The sequence below is a fragment of the Neofelis nebulosa genome, chromosome 10 (genome assembly GCF_028018385.1).
Source record: "Neofelis nebulosa isolate mNeoNeb1 chromosome 10, mNeoNeb1.pri, whole genome shotgun sequence".
In the NCBI taxonomy this organism is placed as follows: Eukaryota; Metazoa; Chordata; class Mammalia; order Carnivora; family Felidae; genus Neofelis; species Neofelis nebulosa.
Window position 1 is genome coordinate 105,733,591 of NC_080791.1, and position 21,183 is coordinate 105,754,773.

The 21,183-nt window shown below is 62.0% G+C and overlaps 2 protein-coding genes across 9 annotated transcripts in view; both read left to right on the forward strand.

Moving 5' to 3' along the window:
* DAGLA (diacylglycerol lipase alpha) overlaps window positions 1–3,970 on the forward strand; it is a 62,674-nt gene extending 58,704 nt beyond the window's left edge. Inside the window, 2 exon segments of the mRNA XM_058689248.1 lie at window positions 1,186–1,656; window positions 1,658–3,970. Coding sequence (XP_058545231.1) covers window positions 1,186–1,656; window positions 1,658–2,141 — 955 coding nt within the window. The 3' untranslated portion in view covers window positions 2,142–3,970.
* Window positions 3,971–9,519: 5,549 nt separating this feature from the next.
* Window positions 9,520–21,183, forward strand: part of MYRF (myelin regulatory factor) — a 31,610-nt gene continuing 19,946 nt past the window's right edge. For 5 of the 8 annotated variants that reach the window (XM_058689250.1, XM_058689253.1, XM_058689251.1 and 2 more), the window contains exon 1: window positions 9,520–9,697. In XM_058689250.1, coding sequence (XP_058545233.1) covers window positions 9,652–9,697 — 46 coding nt within the window. In that variant the 5' untranslated portion in view covers window positions 9,520–9,651. The remainder of the gene's footprint in view (window positions 9,698–21,183) is intronic. The other 3 variants (XM_058689252.1, XM_058689261.1, XM_058689256.1) reach the window with 1 other exon arrangement.

Here is a 21,183-nt window from a genome sequence, read left to right on the forward strand (position 1 = left end):
CCACATGAGGGAGCCAGTGTCCCCTCGCAGCAGCAGCTGCATCACCGCCCCCCCCCCCCGCCCCTCCCATTGCCCGGTCCGGTCCGGTCCCTTCCGCAGAGGGCTCCAACCCGTGGCAGAGGCTGGAGGAACCCCAGTGTGAGGAAGGAAGTGATCACAGTCCTGGGAGAGGTGGGGGGAGATGGGGGTGGGGGGAGATAGGGGGGTGGGGAAGGGTGGTGCTGGTGCTGAGGGTCTGAGAACCTATGGGGGCAGCTCTGGGCAGTGCTCTTACCCCTTCCCCCTCCCCTCTTCCCCCTTTCCCCTGCCCCCTTCCCTCTCCCCCCCCCCCCCACCATTGCCTCATGAGTGACCTGGGGCAGCCAGTCTCTCTGAGTCTCAGGCTACCCACAGGTACAAGGTGCCCCAGCAGTGCTCCCAGTGGGGACCTTAGGCCTTCAGGGCTCCCTACCCACAGCATCAGCCAAACAGGAGTTGTTTTTAAAAAACAACGGTCCCTGGGGCGCCTGGGTGTTTCAGTCGGTTAAGCCTCTGACTCTTGATTTTGGCTGGACTCTTGATTTTGGCCCGGGTCATGATCTCACGGTTTGTGAGTTCAAGGCCCACATCAGGCTCTGAGCTGACAGTGTGGAGCCTGCTTCGGATCCTCTGTCTCCTCTTTCTCTTTCTCTCTCTCTCTCTCTCTCTCTCTCTCTCTCTCTCTCTCTCTCTCTCTCTCCGCCCCCCCCCCCCCGGCCCTGCCCCTGCTCACTCGCTCTGTCAAAATAAATGAACATAAATAAATAAGTAAGTAAGGGTCCCTGGGGCGCCTGGGCGCCTCAGTAGGTTAAGGGTCGGACTCTTGATCAAGGCTCAGGTCATGATCTCACCGTTCGGTTCTTGAGTTTAAGCCCCACCTCTGGCTCCTTGCTTGGGATTCTGTCTCTCCTTCTTTCTGCCCCTCACCTCCTTGTGCGCTCTCTCGCTCGCTCTCAAAATAAACTTTTAAAAAGCCCTTTTAAGAAATAAATAAAAAAAACTTAAAAAGAAAAAAAATAAGGGTCCCTGCCCCGGGCCGTTCAACAACCGCGAAATTGACTTTCCCCTCCTCTCCTCCCCGAGGTCCCTCCCGCCCGGAGCGAGTGGGAGGAGTCTCTGCCCCTCCTGAGTCTCACGCCCCTCCCTGCCCCGCCCTCCCCTCTGTAGGAGCAAGTCCCAGTCCGAGGTGAGCCTGGAGGGCTTCTCCGAGGGGCGGCTGCTGTCCCCGGTGGCCGCGGCCGCAGCGGCCCGCCAGGACCCCGTGGAGCTGCTGCTGCTGTCCACCCAGGAGCGGCTGGCGGCGGAGCTGCAGGCCCGGCGGGCGCCGCTGGCCACCATGGAGAGCCTCTCAGACACCGAGTCGCTGTACAGCTTCGACTCGCGCCGCTCGTCAGGCTTCCGCAGCATCCGCGGCTCACCCAGCCTCCACGCCGTGCTGGAGCGCGACGAGGGCCACCTCTTCTACATCGACCCCGCCATCCCGGAGGAGAACCCGTCCCTGAGCTCGCGCACCGAGCTGCTGGCGGCAGACAGCCTGTCCAAGCACTCCCAGGACACGCAGCCCCTGGAGGCGGCCCTGGGCAGCGGGGGCGTCACCCCGGAGCGGCCCCCCAGCGCGGCGGCCAACGAGGAGGAGGGGGGGCGGCGACGGCGGCGGGGCGGCCCCGGGGGCCGAGCTCGCGCTGCACAACGGGCGCCTCGGGGACTCGCCCAGCCCTCAGGTGCTGGAGTTCGCCGAGTTCATCGACAGCCTCTTCAACCTGGACAGTAAGAGCAGCTCCTTCCAGGACCTCTACTGCATGGTGGTGCCCGAGAGCCCCACCAGCGACTACGCCGAGGGCCCCAAGTCCCCCAGCCAGCAAGAGATCCTGCTCCGCGCCCAGTTCGAGCCCAACCTGGTGCCCAAGCCCCCGAGGCTGTTTGCCGGCTCGGCCGACCCCTCCTCGGGCATCTCACTCTCGCCCTCTTTCCCGCTCAGCTCCTCGGGGGAGCCCATGGACCTGTCGCCCACGGGTCTCAGCAGCCAGGAGTGCCTGGCAGTGGACAAGATCCGGACTTCTACCCCCACTGGCCGAGGGGCCAGCCCCGCCAAGCAGGACGACCTGGTCATCTCGGCTCGCTAGCACCCCAGGCGTGGCTGCCGGCTGAGGCCCAGGCCAGAGTAGGTGCCCCCCCCCCCCCCCGGCTCCTGGTGGCTGCCCCCAGGGCCAGGCCGCTTTGAGGAGAGGCCCCCAGGGGCCGGTTTAGCCTCAGGCACGGGGCACTGCTGCTGAGCTGGGGGTCCACGTCCCTACCTCAGCTTAGGACCACCAGGCGGCTGGGATCTGGGTCCTCTAGATTGGGGAGGGGTGTGATGCAGGGGGGAGCCTGGGGCAGCCGGCCCGGTGGGCAGGGCAGCGCTCTGCGCTCTCGGCCTGCCTGTCCCCCACAGGGCATCCCGGCACCCCCTATTCCAGGACCGGCAGTGGGCATGCTGACTCCCCATCACTGCCCTCTGGCTGCTCTCCCAGGGCCCAGATGGAGAGCAGCCCTCTCCCCACATATTCATGTCTGTGGTCCAGGCTGGCATCTGCCCTGGCCACCCCCCAGATCTGGTGCCTGCTGGCCAGCCCCCTGGGGTGACCCCACACCAAGGTGGCCCGCAGTGCTGTGTATGTTTACAGAAGCCACTGGGCTGGGCTCGGGATGTTTCCTGGGCTTGCAAGCCCCCCTCTCCCCCATCGTGTGTTCTGAGCAGGGAAAGGAGGAAGGCCAGGCTCCACAGAGCCCAAGGCAGCCATGGAGCCTGGAGGGGCCTGGAGGGGCCTGGAGGAGGGTGGGATCAAGACTGCCACTTCTCTGCTCCGTGCCCCTCATGCCGATCCCTCTGGCAGTGGGTCCTGGGCACCCTGGCCTGCCCTGTCTGCCCATTAGTTCCTGGCTTGCCTTCTACCCCCAGGGATCCTGGCCACTCAAAGGGTGGAGGGCACAGTCGTGACCACCCCTGGCTGCAGAGTCAGTGCCCTGGGAAGAAGGAGGGCACCCAAATCCCCCTTCCTTTGAGGGCTCCGTGTAACCCCTTTATATCACCTCGCCCCCACGCCTAGGCAACCTCGGGCCCTGGGATCTGAAACCAGACATGCCTCCACCCACCGCCCCCCCCAGCCCCCCTCTTCACTGGCCTGAGCTCCCTCCTGGCAGCGGGGTTTTCTTCCCTACTCCCTGCCCCCCCCCCATCAATGTCCTGTCGGCAGGAAGTGAGGCCAAGAGCAGGGTATTGTGGGACCCGACTAAAAGAGGTGCAGGAGGGCCAGGGGCTCTGGGGCTGTCCTGGGTTACTGGAGGCCTCCCCAGCCCACACCTGAGTGGGGTTCCTTCCCTGCTGGGTTGGGGAGCCACAGGGAGGTGGAGGCCAGCCTTTCCCCAGAAGCCCAGTGGGGGAAGGTCCGAGCTGGCGTGGCGCGTGTGTGCATGTGCATGAGTGTGTGGCGCTCCTGAGGAAGGGGCTGCTGGGGCCCCCACCCCACCCTACCTGCCCTGCCACTTTCCCAGCCTGCCAAGAACACAGCCAGTGACTGTGATGGGGCCCGTGCCCGGGGCGGCGGGGGGGGGGGGGGGGGGGGGAGGAGCGGCGCACAGGACGGGCTCGGTCTCAGATGTGTCCTACCTGCTGCTCTGATCCCCGGTTTGGAAAACTGATGTGTGCCCAGACGCTGACTGCCCGCTTGTGCCTTCGTCTCCTCGGAGGCATACTCCCCCACTCTGGCCCCCCACGGCCTCTCCGGGGCTGCTAGACGCACTCGCCTGACCAAGACGCCCCGCCCCACACCCTCATCTCATGATGACTCGTATCTGGGGCCTGCGTCCTGACCCTGGTCCCACACACAGCTGGGACTGGCCTGGACACTGCCCTAGGACCCCTGCCCACCCTGACGGATGGAAACAGAGACCTGGGAGCTGGGCCTCCCTCCCTCTCCCAAGACTCCAGGACACTCCCCCCCCCCACCCTCCCCCGCTGCAGGCCCGCTGCTGGCATAGCCTGGGCCCAGCGCAGAAACAAAATGGAATCAGTAGCTCTTAGAGTTTAAAAAAAAAAACAAAAACAAAAATCGTAAATCAGAGTAAAGTTCCAACAAGCACCTCAGCCAATTGCAGGGAGAGACTTGGTGTCTGGCCTTTCAATTCCTCCTCTGCCAGGGTGGCCCTGGGACCTCTAAGGGGGCGTGGTCCCCACCCACGCCCAGGACTGAGCCATCAGGGACAGACCCCCCACCCCCAAGCCCGCAGCCACACGAAGGTTACAGACTTGGGGCTGGGGCAGGCTCGGACTCAGCCCTGGAGGCCCCAGGGTCAGCCCGCCCCGAACCCGCCCCCTCCCCACCGCACCCCTGCAGGATGGGCCTGCTGCCCATCTCTCCCCTCCTCCCGACACCGCACTTGGGGGGTCTGAGCCACCCCCCCTCAGCCCAGCTAGGCTCAGACCCACTCCCCCTCTGTCCCCCAGACTGCAGCACAAGCTTTCCCAGCCTCGAGCGGGCCTGTCCTCCCGGGGGCCTGGGTGACCTCCATATGCAATCGGTAGCGAGCAGCTGGGCCCCACAGACACTCAGGCACTGTACGTGCCATCCCCCCATGACTTTTTGTACTTACTGTATGAAAGATCCAAACTAATATTGCTGTAAAAAGGAGAGACAAATTAATATAGCTTATTCTATAAATATATCTGTATATAAAGGTTTCTGTATATTGTATAGAGCTGTGTATAAACGATGTAGAAGCACCCTCGCTGCCTTGAGTGCTGTCTTCCCAGCGGATGGGGATGGGGGGGGGGGGCCCTGAGACTGGCTCTCACTGCTGTCGATGCCCTGGTCTAGGACCACACTCAGAGGGACAGAAGCCACTCGAAGCCCCACGCGAATGGGGGCAGGCCTTTGTCGAGCCCTGCCCATGTGAAAGTCTTACCAGGGGATCCGAGTTCATGACCCCATTAGGGCCTTGAAAGATGGGACTCGGCAGTCCCTTTCTCCTCCCCGAGGGGTCTGGGGCTCAGAGAGGGTGAGAGACCACAGAGCCGGCATGTGGGGCACCAGGCTAGTCTGACAGTTCCCACGCCTTCCCCCCGATACTGAGAACTAGAACAGAGAGAGGAGGCCACTAACTCCAACACCGCCCCCCCCGCCCCCCCCCCCCCGCCACCAGCAGGGTAGCACCGAAATTCAAGGGCCACTGGAAATCTTTGCTGAGTGCTTCCTCAGCAGGGTGCACAATACCCAGCCAGGCGCACTCAGGGAACCCCAGGGACCCCAGCCCATCCTGGGGACACTGAGGCCTGGGGAGCGGCTGCAGGGCCTGGGTGAGTGGGGCCTCCCGCCGGCACCAGGCCTGACCTGCCTCCTCCACACGGCAGGTGGCGCTGTTCCTCCAGCCAGTCGCAGGGCGATGGCACAGTGCGGCCCAGGCACTGACCCGGCCGAGCTCTGACCTGACCTTGACCTTCCCTTTCCTACACTGCCCACCCTCTCACCCCGGAGTCCAGAGTGACCCTACTTGGTGAAGTTTGGGGGAAGGTGATGGAGCAGTGCCTTTCTTCCAACCCCAGCCTCTTTGGACAGAAGCGGAAGCTGAGGCTTGATAAGGGCCAAGTCGTGCTTAAGGTGACTCAGGCTGTGGGGACAGATCTAGGACCAGAATTCAGGCCTCCTGGCTGAGGACTCTGGCCTCCACCCTCACCTGTGTGGTTTTCAGAGGCTCTTCCCACTGTACAGTCTGAGTTTGCAAATTACCCTATCCAATTAGTGCAGAAGCAGAAGACACAGAGGGCCAGAGAGGTTCTGTGACTTGCCCAAGGTCACACAGAGGATGGAATGGGGAAGGGCTGGGGCGGCGCTGTGCCCCCCCATCCCCACTCGGGCCCTGTGGTCAGCCCCTTCCGTCTCAGCTGGGAGGGAGGTGGGAGAGCGAATGTCCTGCAGGGCTCCCCTGACCTCTCTCACCCCGCCGGCCTCACTGACACTACATTCCCACATACCTTGGGCCTTCCTCTCTTCCTCTGTAAAATGGGCAGATGCCAGGGCTGTATGAGCCCATGGGGGCCATCAGGACTCCTGCAGTAGGGAGGCCTGGCCATCTGGCTAGCTGATGAGTCCCCGGCCCCCCGGCTCCTGGGCTGGCCTCGGGGCCCCGCTGCTCTGTTACTCCAGTGCCCCTCAAGTCTGTAGCTCCCTCTCCCCAGTGCTGCCTCCTGCCGGCCCTGCGGCCACTCAAGGGCCGAGGGAAGTGAGCCGGAGTGGAGGAAAGCAACATGTATTGATCACTCCCCCGGCTTTTCACCTACACACTGTGAGGCGGGAATAATAGGCTGATTTACAGACGAGTCCTCCAAGGACCGGAGGGCAGGCCTTGGAGGATGGCGGAAATGGCTGCAGGGATCAGCTGCGTCTGCTGGGCCAGGGATGAAAAATCGGTTGCTCACTCGTTAAAACGGCTTGGCGGATGGGGACTCATCTCTATGGATGGCTCCCTCAAAGCCCCGGTCACGCAAGATTCCCTTGAGCTCCCTCTCCAGCCCCTAGCTACCGCCCTGCCCCAGCCAGGCTTGGACCCCAACTTCATTATGGAGTTTGGGGGTGGTGGCATGGACTTCTGGCTCAGCCCTGGAGTCTGGGACTTAAGCCCCTCCTCTCCCCCAGCCCAGAGGTGGGAACCACGAGGGCTCACTGGCATAGTGGAAATCAGGGGAGACGGTAGGGCCAGGCCACCTCCCACAGGATTAACTGGAACCTCCACCTCCCACCCGCCCCCCCAGCATCCAGCTTCAAGGCTACCCCCAGAGGCTTAATAAGCCAACTTGAGGCGTCAGGGTGGCGGGGACGACATGTGCATATCCCACTCCTTTGAGGACCAATACGAGGACCACGCTCAGCTCGCCACGATGGCCCTCAGACGGTGGACATTTCAGCGCCACGTGGAATATGGCGGAAGGACCTGTGGGTAGGTGGAGGCTTCGGAAGGAGCCGGCTTTCCAGCTGGTGCCCGGGCGACTCCTAAAATCAATTCATGTTCAAAAATCACATGGCGAAGGCGGGTGCCTACTCTGTCCGCAGGCAGGCCTGACCGGGTGGGGGAGGGGGCAGGGCAGAGAATAACAATTGTCTTAAGGGAGGCTGCAGAGGGAGAAAAACCTCTGGGGTGTATCAGCTGGAAAAGAATAGGCATCTCAGTGTGGCCCTCTCCCCCCTTCGCAGCCCGGCCCCTGCGGGGGGAGTCCGGGTCAGCACACACAGCTGGGGCCTCCAGCAAGATCCCATTCTATATATCTAAGAGCAACAGCTCGGAGAGCGGCCCCCACAGGGACAAAACCTCATTGTGAGGCGTCCGCCGGCCTGGGCGCCCCCTCCCCCAGCCCCAGAACTGTCGTGGCATTGACCCTCCTCGGTGGGCCACCGCGGGCCTGCTGACTGGGCCACATCTGGGGCTCTGGCACCGGCCGCCCCTCCCCCATGGCTGGCCCCCGAGGATGGGGAGGGCTGCCTGGGTGGGAGCAGTTTCCCACGCCCATGCCCACTGAGCAGCCCGGCTCGTGTCCCCCCATGCTCGTCTGGGGGGCCATCAGCGTGGTGCGCGCTCGGCTGGCCGGGCTGGCGTCTCCAACTGCCGGCCGTCCTCCTACCCCCCTGGGGTAGGTCCCTCCATCTGTCAAACGGTGGTCAGGTGGGATCGGTTTCCCAGCTCTGACTTGCCGGATCTCGGGATCCCAGGAGGCTATGGGCAACTCCACTCCGTCGTGAGACCGTGCGCTGGGTCCAAGATGCCACAATTCTCGGCTTCCAAAGCGTCAGAGGTGTTCCGCAGTTGGAAGACGCCATCATCCTACATTCGTTCCATGTACGTTTACCGAGCCCGCACTGCGTCCCAGGTAGTGTTTCTTGGCGTTGAAGCTAGAGCGGTGACCAAGCGAGAAAAATCTCTTACCCTCACAGAGCTTCCAATCTACAGCAAGAAGGGTAATCACAAAAACTAAGTAAAAGTCTTGTACACGGTGAGAAAGAAAGGTAGGTAGGGGGAACTGCTTTAGGTAGGGTGGTCAGAGATGTGACGACCGATCCAAGACCTGACTCCTGAGAAGGAGCCAGTCATGTGGGGACAAGCATCATAGACAGGTGGAACAGCACGCAGGGCAGAGGCGTGCCTGGCGTGTTCGAGTGACGGCAAGGAGGCCTCGGTGGAGAGAAGAGCAGGAGCTGAGGGCAGTGGTGTAGGCTGGGGCAGAGCGTACGAGGCCTCAGGAACCAGGGCAAGAGGTTTAGCTATTGTTTTGAACGCAAGGGGAAACTACTGATTTTGGCAAAGGAACAACATGATCTGATTTACATTTCCAAAAGAGTGGTTTGGGACGTTCTGGAGCCCATCACTGAGGGGAGAGGCAGTGCAGTTGGGCAGAATAGAGACGAGGAGGTGCCCCTGAAGTGGAGACAGAGAGACGGGGATGGTGGGTTTAGGAGGTAGAACCTTCGGGCCTCACACCAGCACACAGGGAAACAGTGACTGAGAGGCCGTGTTCCAGGTCAGCCAGGATCTGGCTCCGAATGCTGCCTTTGACCCCAATTACCTCGAACTCTTTAGATCTGTGCTGTCCAACACCGCAGCCACACACGGTCATTTAAATTTGAACTCTTTGCTCCGGTCGGTTAAGCATCTGACTTCGGCTCAGGTCAAGATCTCACAGTTCATGAGTTCGAGCCCGGCATCGGGCTTTGTGCTGACAGCTCAGAGCCCAGAGCCTGCTTCGGATTCTGTGTCTCCCTCTCTTTCTGTCCCTCCCCCACTCACACTCTCTCTCTCTCAAAAATAGTAAATAAGCATTAAAAACAAAAACAAAAACGAATCTGACCTGCTTGAAATGAAATAAAATGGAAAAGGCAGTTCCTCAGCCTCCCTAGCCACATTCCAAGCGCTCAGGAGCCACATGTGGCCAGTGGCTTCCATACGCTGGACAAGGCAGGGAACGTTTCCATCGTCACGGAAAAGTTACACAGGGCAGCGCTTCCTCCGACAGTCCTGAGCATCACTGAGCCTCAGTTTCCTCATCTGGAAAAGGCCCATAACCGTATCTCCTTGGTGGGACACCTGAGAGGGTCAAACGAGGTAACTTGACACCTGTGACGTCCCGACTGCGAGTCTGACACAGTGCTCACCAGATGTGGGTTGGTGTTCTTGCTGAGGTGGGGGTGGGCAAAGGGAGGAAAGGGGGTGCCTTCTGAGGTTTGCTCTGAGACTAAGATTCAGAATCCTGCTACCCTCCCCTGCCCAAGGGGAGGGCGGGGACTACGGGGCAGGGCGTGGCCGCGGCCCCCGCCACCCCGCCCCTGTCCGGCCCGCACGCGCCCCCCAACCCCGGTAGGACCCCGCGGCTCCCCCGGCCGCGGGGCTGCAGCGCGGGCCTGGCCGCCAGGGGGCGCAGGGCGCGGCGGGCGGGGCGCGGGGGGCGGGCGGGGGCCGGGCCAGGGCCGCGCGAGGGGCGAGCGCGGAGGCGGGCCGGGCGGGACCGCAGCCGGAGCCGAGCCGGGACTGTCGCGCGGGCCGCGCCGGCGATGCCGCGCCCCCGGGCCGGGCTGTAGCGGGGCCGGGGCGGAGTGCGCGCCGGGCAGGCCGGACATGGAGGTGGTGGACGAGACGGAGGCGCTGCAGCGCTTTTTCGAAGGTGAGGGACCGGGGTGGGGGGGGGGGTGCGGCGAGGCGGGGGGGGGGGGAGAGGACGGCGACCCGCCTCGCGCTGGGAACCCCCGGGCCGATCCCTCCGGGGCCCGGGACCCCCGACTATGCTTCCACCACGCCGGGACTCCCCAGGATGCCTCCTCTGGGCCGGGCGCCCCCCTCCCCAACCCCCCCAGGCTGGCACCAGCCTGCCGCGCTGGCTCCCGGGGCTGGGAGTCTCCTGGAGGTTACTGCCCACCTCCACCAAAGTTGGGCACCCCCTCCCTGCTCCCCGCAGCGCACAACTTCCTTGAAGCTGCCTCCCCTTCCATGCTTGGTCTTTCCTTCTAAATGCCTCCCAGGATCTGCAATCCCCCGCCCCCTAAAATCTGACACTTCCCACCCCCAGTGCCCTTCCCGAGTTTGGGGACCCTTTACTGTGCTTCCCTGGAACCGCGTACAGACCCAGACTCCCAGACCCCCTTTGAGGCGGGAACCCCAGGATGCCTTCCAGGATCTTCCATGCCTCTTAGGCTGGTACCCCAGCCCCCAGCATGCCTTCCAGAGTCTGGGCCCCCTGCCTAGAGATTCAGGCCCCTGTGTCCCATTCAAGCGGACACCCTACCCCCAGCCTGACTCCTAGGAGCTGAGACCTCCCCACTGTGCTTCTCTGAGACTAGGACCCCCTTCAAGACTGTCAGCCGCTTTCTGCAAGGCTGCTCTCTCCCGCAAGGCTGAAATTCCCATTGAAGCAGCTACCCCTCCCCTGCCCGGGGCTTGGAACCCCTCCCCAACATTCCTCCGTGGGCTGGATTCCCCCCACCCCCAAAGGCTTTCCGGGGCTAGAACCTTCTTGAAGTCCGCATCCCTGCCGCCAGCCACCTCTGCGCCCTGAGACCCTCCCAAAGTTGTGAACTGCATCCTGCCGGCCCTCTGAGATTCCTCGGGGCTGTTTCACCCACACCTGTCCCTGGAGCCCTGCCTCCTCTGGCTGTTGCTCCCCACCCCAGGAATGACCTCACCGCCTCGCCTCGACCCTGATAGGACCCTCCCCGGGGCTGGGATCTACACGCACCCTACAGTATTTTCTTCTACCCCTGCTCCCCACCCCCCCACCCCCCACCCCCCACCCCCCACACTGTGGTTTTGGAGATCTGCTCCTGCATCTAACCAGACTGTCCTCCCCTCTTCCTGAGTAGCCTCTGCCCCTCCTCCAGGTCTGTCCCCCTCCTCCAGGGTGCTGGATTCAGGAGGGATGGGACAGTGTGGGAGGAGGAGGCAGAGGTGCAGGCTGACATCTCCCAGCCCACTCTGCTTCTCAGACCCTCACGGGAACATCTAGCCAGACCCTCTGGCCCCTCTTGTGCTCCTCGCCACCAACTCGGGTAGCCAAGCCTCTGTCCCTACCCTCTCTCCAGTCCCTAAGCCCACATCCTCCCCTCAGTGGGAACCTGCCTCTGGGGGTGGGGTGGTCCACGGGGCACCACGGTGCTGGGGCCGTCTGGCTGCAGAGCCGTGAATCGTGGCCCGAGGTTCAAGCCTCGTACCCCGATACCTTTGGTGTCCAGGATGGAGAGAGGAAGGCCTTTCTTTGCCTCAGCGTCTCCCTTTCTGTGACTTGGGGGTAGCAGCCTTTGTCCACTCCTGTTTGCTGAGTCGGTGAGGACATCCCTAGCCCCGGGCCTCCTCACTTCAGGGTTGTGGACACCCCAGCAGACCCGGACCCCAAGAAATCAGGCTTGGACTAGGTTAAATGGTTGATCCTGAGGTGGTTGGGCCATTTGAGGGTCCTAGGCAGTCACCTCCCAGGTGACTTGTTCTCTCTAGATGCTGTTCATCCTTTATGAACCCTCAAGGGGGCTGGAGGCTCCTGGGGAAGCAGGAAAGGGACATTGCTCCTTGCTTGGGGGTATTGTTTTGGGGGTGCCCTGAGCCGGCTAGATACCCTGGATGACCCAGGGGCCAGCCCTCCCCCCATTGCTTCCTACAGGACCCCGTGCCCCAGGCAGAGGGGTGGGCCCGGCTGGCCCAGGCTCCCCACCTCCTGAGCCACACTTTCCTTCCTGGCCGTGGGTGGGGGGTGGGGGCTGACGCCACAGCTCAGCCATGCGGCCGGCCTGGCAGGGAGGCTGTGCTGCTCCCTCCGGAGAGATAAGAGGAGACTCAAGAATGTCTGTGGGGAGCAGGGGGGGGGGGTGTGTGGGGCTGCCCGCTGAGGTGGGTGGAGGGAGCCAGGGGCAGGAGAAGTGTTCCCAGAGCCTGAGATGGGGGGGAAGGTGGGCGGGTGCTAAGGGTTAGGACTCTCCCTGGCCACTTGGGAGGGGAAAGCCTGGCAGGGATCAGGTGTTCCATGGCGCGTGGGGGACAGGCCCGAGTGTGCTCATGAGTGTGAGTGTGAAAGCAAGTGAGTGTTGAGCATGTGGGTATGTCGTTCCTGAACTCTTGCACTTGGGGCTGGAACCTGAGTTCTCGTCCTGGTCCTAGCTTGGCCTTGGTCACTCTCTGTGGACAGTGGGCACAGTGGGCAGGGTCTGCGCCTTCAGCTCTGGGCTGGAAAAGGGCTTTGCTGAAGGGCAGGGGCCTGTCGAGACCCCTTGTCTGACATCGCCCCTCTCTAGGAACACCCAGCACATGTCCTGGGTCCTGCCCTGTGCAGTGAGCCAGGCTGTGCCCCACCCCAGGGTGGTGGGCTGGGGGGCTAAGGCGCTTTGGGCCTCGGGTGGGAGGCTGGGACGGGGCGGCCCCTCCAGGCTGGTACAGCCGGGCCCCCGTGACCGCCCTGCTAATCCCCTAGAAGGAGGCTACGGCCGCCCGGATCGGCGGGCACAGGGCCTTGCAGAGAGGGGACCCTCCAGGCAGGATGCACTGGGTCCCGGCAGGTAACAGCGTCGCCTTGGCAGGTATATTCCTCTCATCCTGATCGGGTGGGGCCTTGGGTTCCCAGAACCTAGTCAGGGACAGGGCCAAGACAGCATCAGCAGATCCCAATAGAACCTTAGAGGCTCTGGGGCCAACTCGGCCCCTGCCGCTGAGAGCTCTGTGACCCTGTGCTGAGCTCTCACCCTCTCTGGGCCCCTTTTCCTCACCTGCCAGACAGGAGGGGGTGGCAGGGAAGGTCTTGATGATACTTTCAGATCTGCTGAGCCTTGTCTCCCAGCCCTGGGAAGGAGGGATGTTTTTGAGCATACAAGGTGGAGGGTGCCGAAGTCTGGTTCCAGGGGCACATTCTCCCCCGCCCCCTGCCGTCCGCCGCCTGCCCGGCCCCAAAAAACAGGTGCTGTGGAGAAAGCCTTACAGCCTGAGGGGAACTGGGCTTCCAGGAGGTGCTGAAAAGACCTTTGAAAGGCTGGGGGGACCTCCACTCGGCCTCTAGAGCCCCACAAGGGCTGGAGGTGGGAGGCTGGGTTTCCGCTCCTTCAAGGCCCGATGGGCGGCTTGGGCCGGTGACTTCCCTTCTTTGGTCTCATGTCCTCTCCTGGAGTAGGCAGGTGGATTGGATCAGAGCAGGGGCTTCTGATAAGGTTCTTTTTTTTTTTTTTTAAAGTTTTTATTTATTTATTTTTGAGAGAGAGAGAGAGAGAGAGAGACAGAGACAGCGAGCGGGGGAGGGGCAGAGAGAGAGGGACAGAGAGAATCCCAAGGAGGCTCTGCGCGGTCAGTGCAGAGCCCGATGTGGGGCTCAAACTCACAAACCGTGAGATCATGACCTGAGCCGAAACCAAGAGTCCGACGCTTAGCCAACTGAGCCACCCAGGTGCCCCCCAGCGAGGTTCTTTTTAGCCACCAAACAGAGACAAACTCGTGGACTCCCGATGCACAGGGGGTGGGGGTGGCTGGGCTCCCCACAGCCCCCCAGAGCACCAGGGTCCTGATCTGAAAGCCTCTTGAGGGAGGGGCTGGCACGGGTCCCCTTTCCCCGGGGCCAAGACTGCAGCTCCGAGAGGGGGGAGTTAGCCAGCATTAAGCGGAGCTGATACCAAGGACCACCCCCCCACTCTCTCCTCTGCCCCCAGGGCCTTGGGGGAGGAAGGGTGGCCTTTCTGTGGGGACCAGCGTCTCTGCCTCCAGAGGGCAGGAGGAGGCCACGGGGGAAGGCCACCTGACGACTTTTGGGCAAGGATGCCCACCCTCAACAGGAGTCTGGGGCAGAGTTGGGATGTGTTATCGTGTGGCACTGTGCCCCATATCAGCCTGTCTGTCTGTCTGTCTCTGCAGTGCACCAGGGAGGAGGCGGATGGGGGAGGCAGCCGGACCCCTGATTGTCAGGAATATGAGATGGGGTGCCTTCTGAGTCCCCCTGGGGCCCTCTGAAGGAGTCCCGCCCCAGCCCTACCTCCCCAGCCCCTGAGTCCAACCAGAGGGGAAATAGATAGTGGGGGGTCTGACTCATCCCCGTGTCCCCAACACCCAGCGTGGGGCCACATGGGCCGGGCAAGGGAGAGGGCAGGAAATGTTCTCAGGGTCATTGGAGGCCACGATGGCTATGTGAACAAAGGTGGGGTGGGGGGTGCACCCCAGGACGCCAGCTCTCTGGGAGGGCCTGGGGTCAGTGCGGGGGGAGAGGTGCAGGCCTTCCCCAACCTGCTTGCCTCAGGGCCTCTCCTGAGTCTGGGGACTTGGCAGAGTGCCCCTTGGGGTCTCAGGCAGGGCCAGAGTATCTGGGGGAAAGACAGGTGTCTCTGGACAGAATGGCCTCCTCCTAGGGACCTGGCCCCCACTCCCTGACTCCCAAGGGCTCGCAGGACTAGGGGGTTCTGGCAGCTGAGGCTGCTGGGTAACAGCCCGGCAGGACTCTGATTGGCTGCTGCCCTTGGACTTTGCCCTCTGATAAGAACGGGGAGCAGAAATCATTAACTGGATCATTAACCGGGGGTGGCCCTGCCCTACCCAGGCTGCCTGCCCTTTCTTCCACCTTCTTCCTCATCACGGCCCCCTCTTTTGGGCCTCAGTTTCCCTCACAGCCTGGGTGTGTATGGGGGGGACCTCACCTCCCCTATGAAAGTCTTCAGCCCCCGCTGCCCCTGGGTGTGGGTAGCCCCAGGGTTAGGGGCAGGTGTTGGGTGGTGTAATGGCCTGATGCACTCACTGGAGGGGGGCGCTGCCAGGGTCTGTCGCTGGCTCCGCTGCCTGCCCACCGCCCTTCTCCTGGGCTTGTCACCGCACTCCTTTGTGCCTCCACTTTCTCATCCTTAAAATGGGAATGCACTTGGGGTCACAGTACCCACTGCTCAGGGTTTCTGTGGGGACTGCGGCAGCCTGGGTTGCGATTATTGTCCCAAGGGGCTTGCCCAGCCGAGTTCGACAGGCTCACTGTAGGTACTCTGCTCCCCACTTTGAGGATTTGTCGATTCACGCGCGGGCGCAGGTCGGTGCCCCACCTTGGGCCGGGGCCTGTGGCTGGCACTGTGTGCTTTGGGGAAAGCCCCTCACCTGTTCTGGGCCGCTTCTTCCAGCCTCGTTGAATGCACTCTGCACGCAGGGACCCAGCTTCGTGCAGGTCTGGCGCTCCTTCCAGCCTCCAGCTGGGGCCCCACCTTGCATCTCGGAGATGGGGAACTTGGGCCTTGGGCTGGCAGGGAGGGGTGTGGGGGGATGGGGAAGGGGAAGGGGCTGACTGTCCTTTGTCTTTGCCTGCCGCACCCAGGCCTGAGGTTTTTGCATAAGCGGCCTCCCCGGGAGTCCTGGGGCTCTGTGGGAGTGGAGTGGTGCCCTCTTATTTTTGAGAGGGAGGTGCCGAGGCAGGAGAGGAAGGAGACGGGTCAGGCTTGTTCAGGGTGGCCGCAGCAGGGCAGAAACGGGATCCTGGGTCAGGAGACTGTCCTCCAGAGCTGAGGTTCCTGACCCACTGCCAGTGGCTGGGCGAGGTGACTTCCATTCAGCCGCTTGACCTCTAGGACCCTCAGAGTCCTCACGCGTCCGGTCAAGGCTGTGTGACGCAAGCAGTGAGACCCCACGGCCAAGGCCTGGAGGGGGAGGGGAGGGAAGGGCACGACGCCGACTGGGATGGGGGCAGTGGGGTCCAGAGCCTCCCCTGGCCTGGCATACGGCTGCTCCAGCGCGTCCTGTCCTCCACCTGCCTCCAGCCTGCATCAGCGGGAAAGCCCTGTCTCTGTCGGACCTAGGGCTCTCCAGCCCTCACACTGCACGGCCACGGCCTCTGTCCCTCCATGGAGGTTGGGGACCCTTGCTCCCTTGGGGCCTTCTCTCACTGCCCTCTTTGCCATCTCAGTCCCTGAGCTGTCTTCCCCACTCTGTGGTTCTCCCCCACGCCGTCTGTGGCCTGGGGGAGGGGAGGGGGCAGCTGGGAGTCTGTGACACTGAGTTGGCTCTTTTGGATCTGGCTCCAGCTAGACCTGATCGGGAGGGGGCTTGGCCTGGGCCTGCCATTGGGTCAGTGAGCGCTTGTGTGCACCCGTGTTCAAGTCTGGGAAATGTGCTAGTGTGTGAACATGCACAGGCATGCTCATGCCTCAGGGCCTTTGCACTGGCTCCCTATGGCCCGGAATGCTCTTCTCAGATGTCCACGTGGCTCACCACCTTCCTAGCTCTTTTCAGCGAGGCCGTCCCTGACTGTCCTATTTAAAATTGCAGCGCATCCCTGCCCTCCTGCCATCCCAACTCCCTCCCTCCGCTTTATTTTCTCCATAGCATTTGTCACCTTCTAAATGCTATGGGTTTTTACCCATCCAGTCCTCTGCCTCTGCCTCCAGAATGTCAGCTCCTTGTGGGCAGGAGGTTGTGTTTTGTTCATTATCGTACCAGAGCCAAGCACTCTGCCTGACACATGATATATGCTCATTGATCGTTTGAATGGATGAATGGGCACATGTGGAGCCTGCCGGCGTGCGCACGTGTGTGTCAGCATGAGAAGGGTAAGCCCCCGTGTGTGTGTGTGTGCGTGCGCGTGTGCGTGTGCGTCTGTACGTGATCGTGTGTGCGTCAGTGGGCCCTTGGGCACACACCTGTGTGTGGGACGTGCTGGTGTGTGAATACAGATGGGCGTGGGGTCACTGGCCTTCCCCCCAAGCTGCAGGGTCTCCACTCTGCTTCTGTGGGGAGGGCCCTCCCCAGCCTGCCTGCCCTGGTCCCTGTGGGAGAGGGATGGGGCCAGCGGGTGGGAGCTAACTTGGCCCTGTAGACTCAGGGCTGGGGGTCCCCAGAGCAAAGTGAGGATCCCTGGGGAACAGTGTGGGTTCCCATACACAGAACAGGTTGCAGCTTCTGGGCTCAGTTCTGTTGGACCTGGCTTGGGAGCATCTTGGGACTGTGAGCCTTGCGTCGACCTGAGGACAGGGTGGTAGGCTGTGGCTACCCCACAAGTGTGGGGACCAAGGGAGAACATAGCTATAGCCCAAGGGTAGCTAAAGATTCCAGGTGCCCTGGAGGAGATGAAGTTCTTCTGCATTTTTTGGCAAGAAATTGAGAGGGAGTAAAGGCAACGGTGGCTCGGATCCTCAGATCGAAGGACCTGATGGCAGTGGCTTAAGAGCCATATCCTTATCATTCAGCCCCAAGCTAACCTGGGGCTTGATGCAAAATGCAAAGGGTGGCTTGCAAAATCAAGCATCTGACCTGAAGACGTTGTGTGTGAGAAGGCTCTGGTCATAAGTTGAAGCCTGAAGCGGGGACGGCTAGCAGCGATTGTATTAATCACTGATCATATTAATAAAGATAGAAAGTTCAAACCAAAGGAGGTGAGAGCCTACTGTGCCCGGTCCCAGAGTGAACTAGTTTGGAGCATGTTGAGTAACTTAGTCAATATTGGGATATAAGTGACAGTACTGGGGGCCCTCTGTGATTGAGGAGGGGCTGCTGGGGCAGACAGGAGGTCGCAGAAGGCTAACCCGCCGGGGTGGAGGTGGGGGGCTAGAGCCAAAGTCTGGAGGCCGGACTTGGCTCTGTATGCACCGGAATATCAGTGGACGGGTCATGGTTCAGAGGGACTCAGGAGGAAGTTGGAGGCCCCCCCAGAGGCTCTCTGGAGCAGATACGCAGTTAGGAGGGGAGGCTTGGGGGGAGAGGGGTACAGCCTGGGCAGGAGAGGAGAGGGGAGCCCCGAGAGAGATGGAAACAACAATGAATGATATTTGAGGAATGGCCTCCGGGAGGGAAGAGCTTTCCTCCCATCTCGTCAAAGACTCATGACTATTCCGTGATGCGGGGGTCCCTGCTTCACTTGAGAGAGAAGGGAGCTGAGACTCAGGGAGGTCAGCTCACTTGCCAAGGGTCCAAGACAATGAAGGGGGACCCACATGAGCAGCTGGGCCTCCTTGACCTTAGGAGTCCCTTGGGGCATCGTGGGGGTGCTAGGGTGAGCAGTCCCCTGACCCCTTGCCATCCTGGCTGCCAGCCATCCGCCTGGAGCCAGGGTGCCCTCAGATTCAGAGGCCTGGGATCGCTCCTCAGGAGCATGGCGGGGACAGGCTTGGGCCTTGGCCCCCGTCAGCCCCAGGTTCTGATCAGCTAGGCCTGGCCAGCATCCTTAGGCCCTGGCCTCCCCTGCCCACAGCCACGTGGCCGACGGGATTTCCGCCATGTTTGGGACATGAATTGACAAGTGCCCCATTGACGGCTGGGGGGGAGGTGTGGGCAGGGCACAAGCCTCCCACTGTGCCGGGTCCCCACCCTCCCCCGTTCCCTGGGACAATGGCCGAGACTCAGCCAGCGGCCACAGCTGGTGGGGGGGTGGTCATGAGCGGGAGGAGGGGGGAAAGGGAGGGGTCCAGGGTGGGAGACCACCTGGGCTCCCCACACCCTCATCCTGCACCTGGCCTGTATCCCCTCGGTTCTTCTGCCCAGCTGGGTGGCCTGAAAGCGAGGAGGAGAGAAGAGGGGAGGGTCTTTTCCCCATAGTCCCTATTCCCAGCCTCCTGGGACAGGGCAGTGTCTGGCTCCTGTTAAAAGCAGGTAATAAAGGGCCTAATTAATGAGGAGCAGCTGGGGCGCATAGCTCAGCAGGGCAGGGGCGGTACCTAGAGCCACACACCCACCCCCCCAACTCCCGCCACCGCCACCGTCTAGCTCTGGACCCTGAGCATAGCGCGGCCGGGTAGAGGTCCCCAGCGGCAGGCAGGCCTGGTTCTAGTTCTCGCTTGCCACTTTGCTCACCCATTCCATGGACATTTATTGCATGCCTACTGTATGCTTAGATGCTTATATCCCAGAGAGGCAGAGCAGGGCCGGTCTCATATCCCAGGTCCCACGCCTGTAGGCCAAGGGCAAGGCATTTCTCCTTCCTGAGCCTGCTTCCTCATCTGTAAGATGAAGAACAAGGAAACCACCTCTCCTGTAGGGTTGTTTTGGGACTTAGACGTGAACCGTATAAAGTGTGGGCACCCGGTGAGTAAGCTGTGGGCAGCGGGTGGGCAGTGGACGGACCTCCGCCCACCTGTGAGGTCTGCACTAGGCAGCAGAGTAAGGAGCCCAGGAGAAAGGAGGCCGCCACTCAAGAGAGGGAATCAGAGGTGACCTCCTGGAGGAACTTACATTTAAGCCCAAACCTCAAGCGCACTTAGGAATGGACTTCCCTCCGGCAGAGGAAACAGTATGTGCACATGCCCCGGGCCGGAGAGAGGCAGAGGGTTTCGGGGTTAGGAGATGAGGCTGTAGGCGGCAGGCAGAGTGGGGGGCAGGGGCTGCCTTGGATCTCAAGGAGGGCTCTGGGAAGTTGTGGGAAGTTTGATGCTGGTCTGGGACCCGGTGGTGCCACTTTCGGATGGTGGGGTCCTGGGCAGCCTCTCCATCCCCCTGGGAGGACTTAGGATCCGCAGGAGGGGGACTCCCTTAGCTTCCTGCCTGGCAGATATCTGTTGTTGGCTCCAGAGTGTTCCAGGGCCCTTCTGGGAGCAGGGCGGGGACCCCCAAGGATATTCTGATGTCTTTCTCCTGGGTTCCTGGGGGCCTCAGGAGTCTCTGGGCTCTGGCAAGCCCCCACCCCCACCCTGCCCCAGTGGCTCCCTCCTCCCTCCTCTGTCCTCCCGGTCCTCCCGGCCCCTGGCACGGGAGGGTCTCTCCTCCCCTCAACCACATCTGGTTCTCGTTAGGGTCTCCCAGGATGCCTCTGCCTGAGGCCCCCCCCCACCCCAAGGGAGGTGGGCAGGAGGATTAGGGGTGATTAGGAGTTCTCCTGGCCAGAGGAGGGGGAGGAGGGCGCCTGGCCTATTATAAAGAGCAACACCATGACTCCATCACCCCATCATTCACTGCAGATTCCAAGTTCAGTCTCAAAATCCTGCAGCTTCGGCAGCCAGGGCCGGGGTCACGCTTCAGTGCCCCCTCCCTCCCCGTCCCTTGAGGAACCTCCCAGTCCATCAGGTGGGGCAGCCCAGGGTGGCCAGGAAGTCTCAGTGACCACCAACCACACCGTCCCCCCCCCCCCCCCCCCCCCCCCCCCCCCCGTGGAGTCAGTCCCCTGTGCCTGGGTTTGAATCCTCCCTGCTCCCTGCCTTGGGCAAGACACTTGACCTCCCTGAAAAAGGAAATGATGCCAGTAACGCTAAGTCTGCAGGGACGATTGGTAGATAAACCCGACAGTGCCGGGACCCGGTCGGCGTTTGGTCCTCACGAGCCGCTGTCATGATCATTGTCCTTTGCCATCATCACCGTTCCAGGTCGGGAGGGTTAAGAGTAACGCTGCACACAGAGAAGCCGCGGGATGGCTCTCATATAATAAACTCCTGTGATTATTAATGTCCTTCGTCCCACAAGTGCCTGGCATACAGCAGGCATTCAATAAACGGGATCTTCAGTTAACAGGGAAGGATGGGGTGGGGGCTGGCGCGTGGACGGGCATTCTAGAACCTTGATGTGCAGACTGGTCACTCCCAGGTTGAGAAGCTTCGCGTGCCCTGGCCGCACAGGGCCCTGGATGGCCATTGGCAGTGCTTGCTGGGTGTCCCTGGTTCCCAGCTGGGTGAGCCAGGGGTGGGGGCCAGCAGGAGGGCCTGTCCCAGGCAGCGCGTGACTCCTAGGAGGGCTTAGCCACTCATTAATCACCTAAGCGGGGCTCAGCATTCTTGAAATACCGGCTGGGGCCAGGGAGGGGCCTGGGCCAGGGGCTCCCGGGGACCCCAGGGCTCTGGGGACTAGGAAGTGAGGACAGCCACTCGGTTTGCTGAGCACCCATTATATGCCAGGCACCTTACAGACCTTAACTTGTTTCATATTTGACCCTGTGGAAGGTTAGCTTTTCATGGCCCCATTTTACTAATGAGGAGACTGAGGCTCAGAGAGGGTATGTGACCTGCTCAAGGTCACGCAGTGGGAAGGAGGAAGGCCGGGAATTGTTCGTGGATCTGCCTGAACTGTCCCCAGGGCTCACCAGGGAGAGGGCATGAGGGGCAGACCCCAGGCTCGTGGCTCCAGGGGCCTGTGGGAGGGGCATCTCCTGCCTCAGTGGGGCTGGCCAGCCCAGGTCAGCAGTGTGGGTGGGGCCGTCCTCCATTATCGGGGTTGACGCATCTCCTACGTCAGCCCCCTTATCACCCCGCCCTC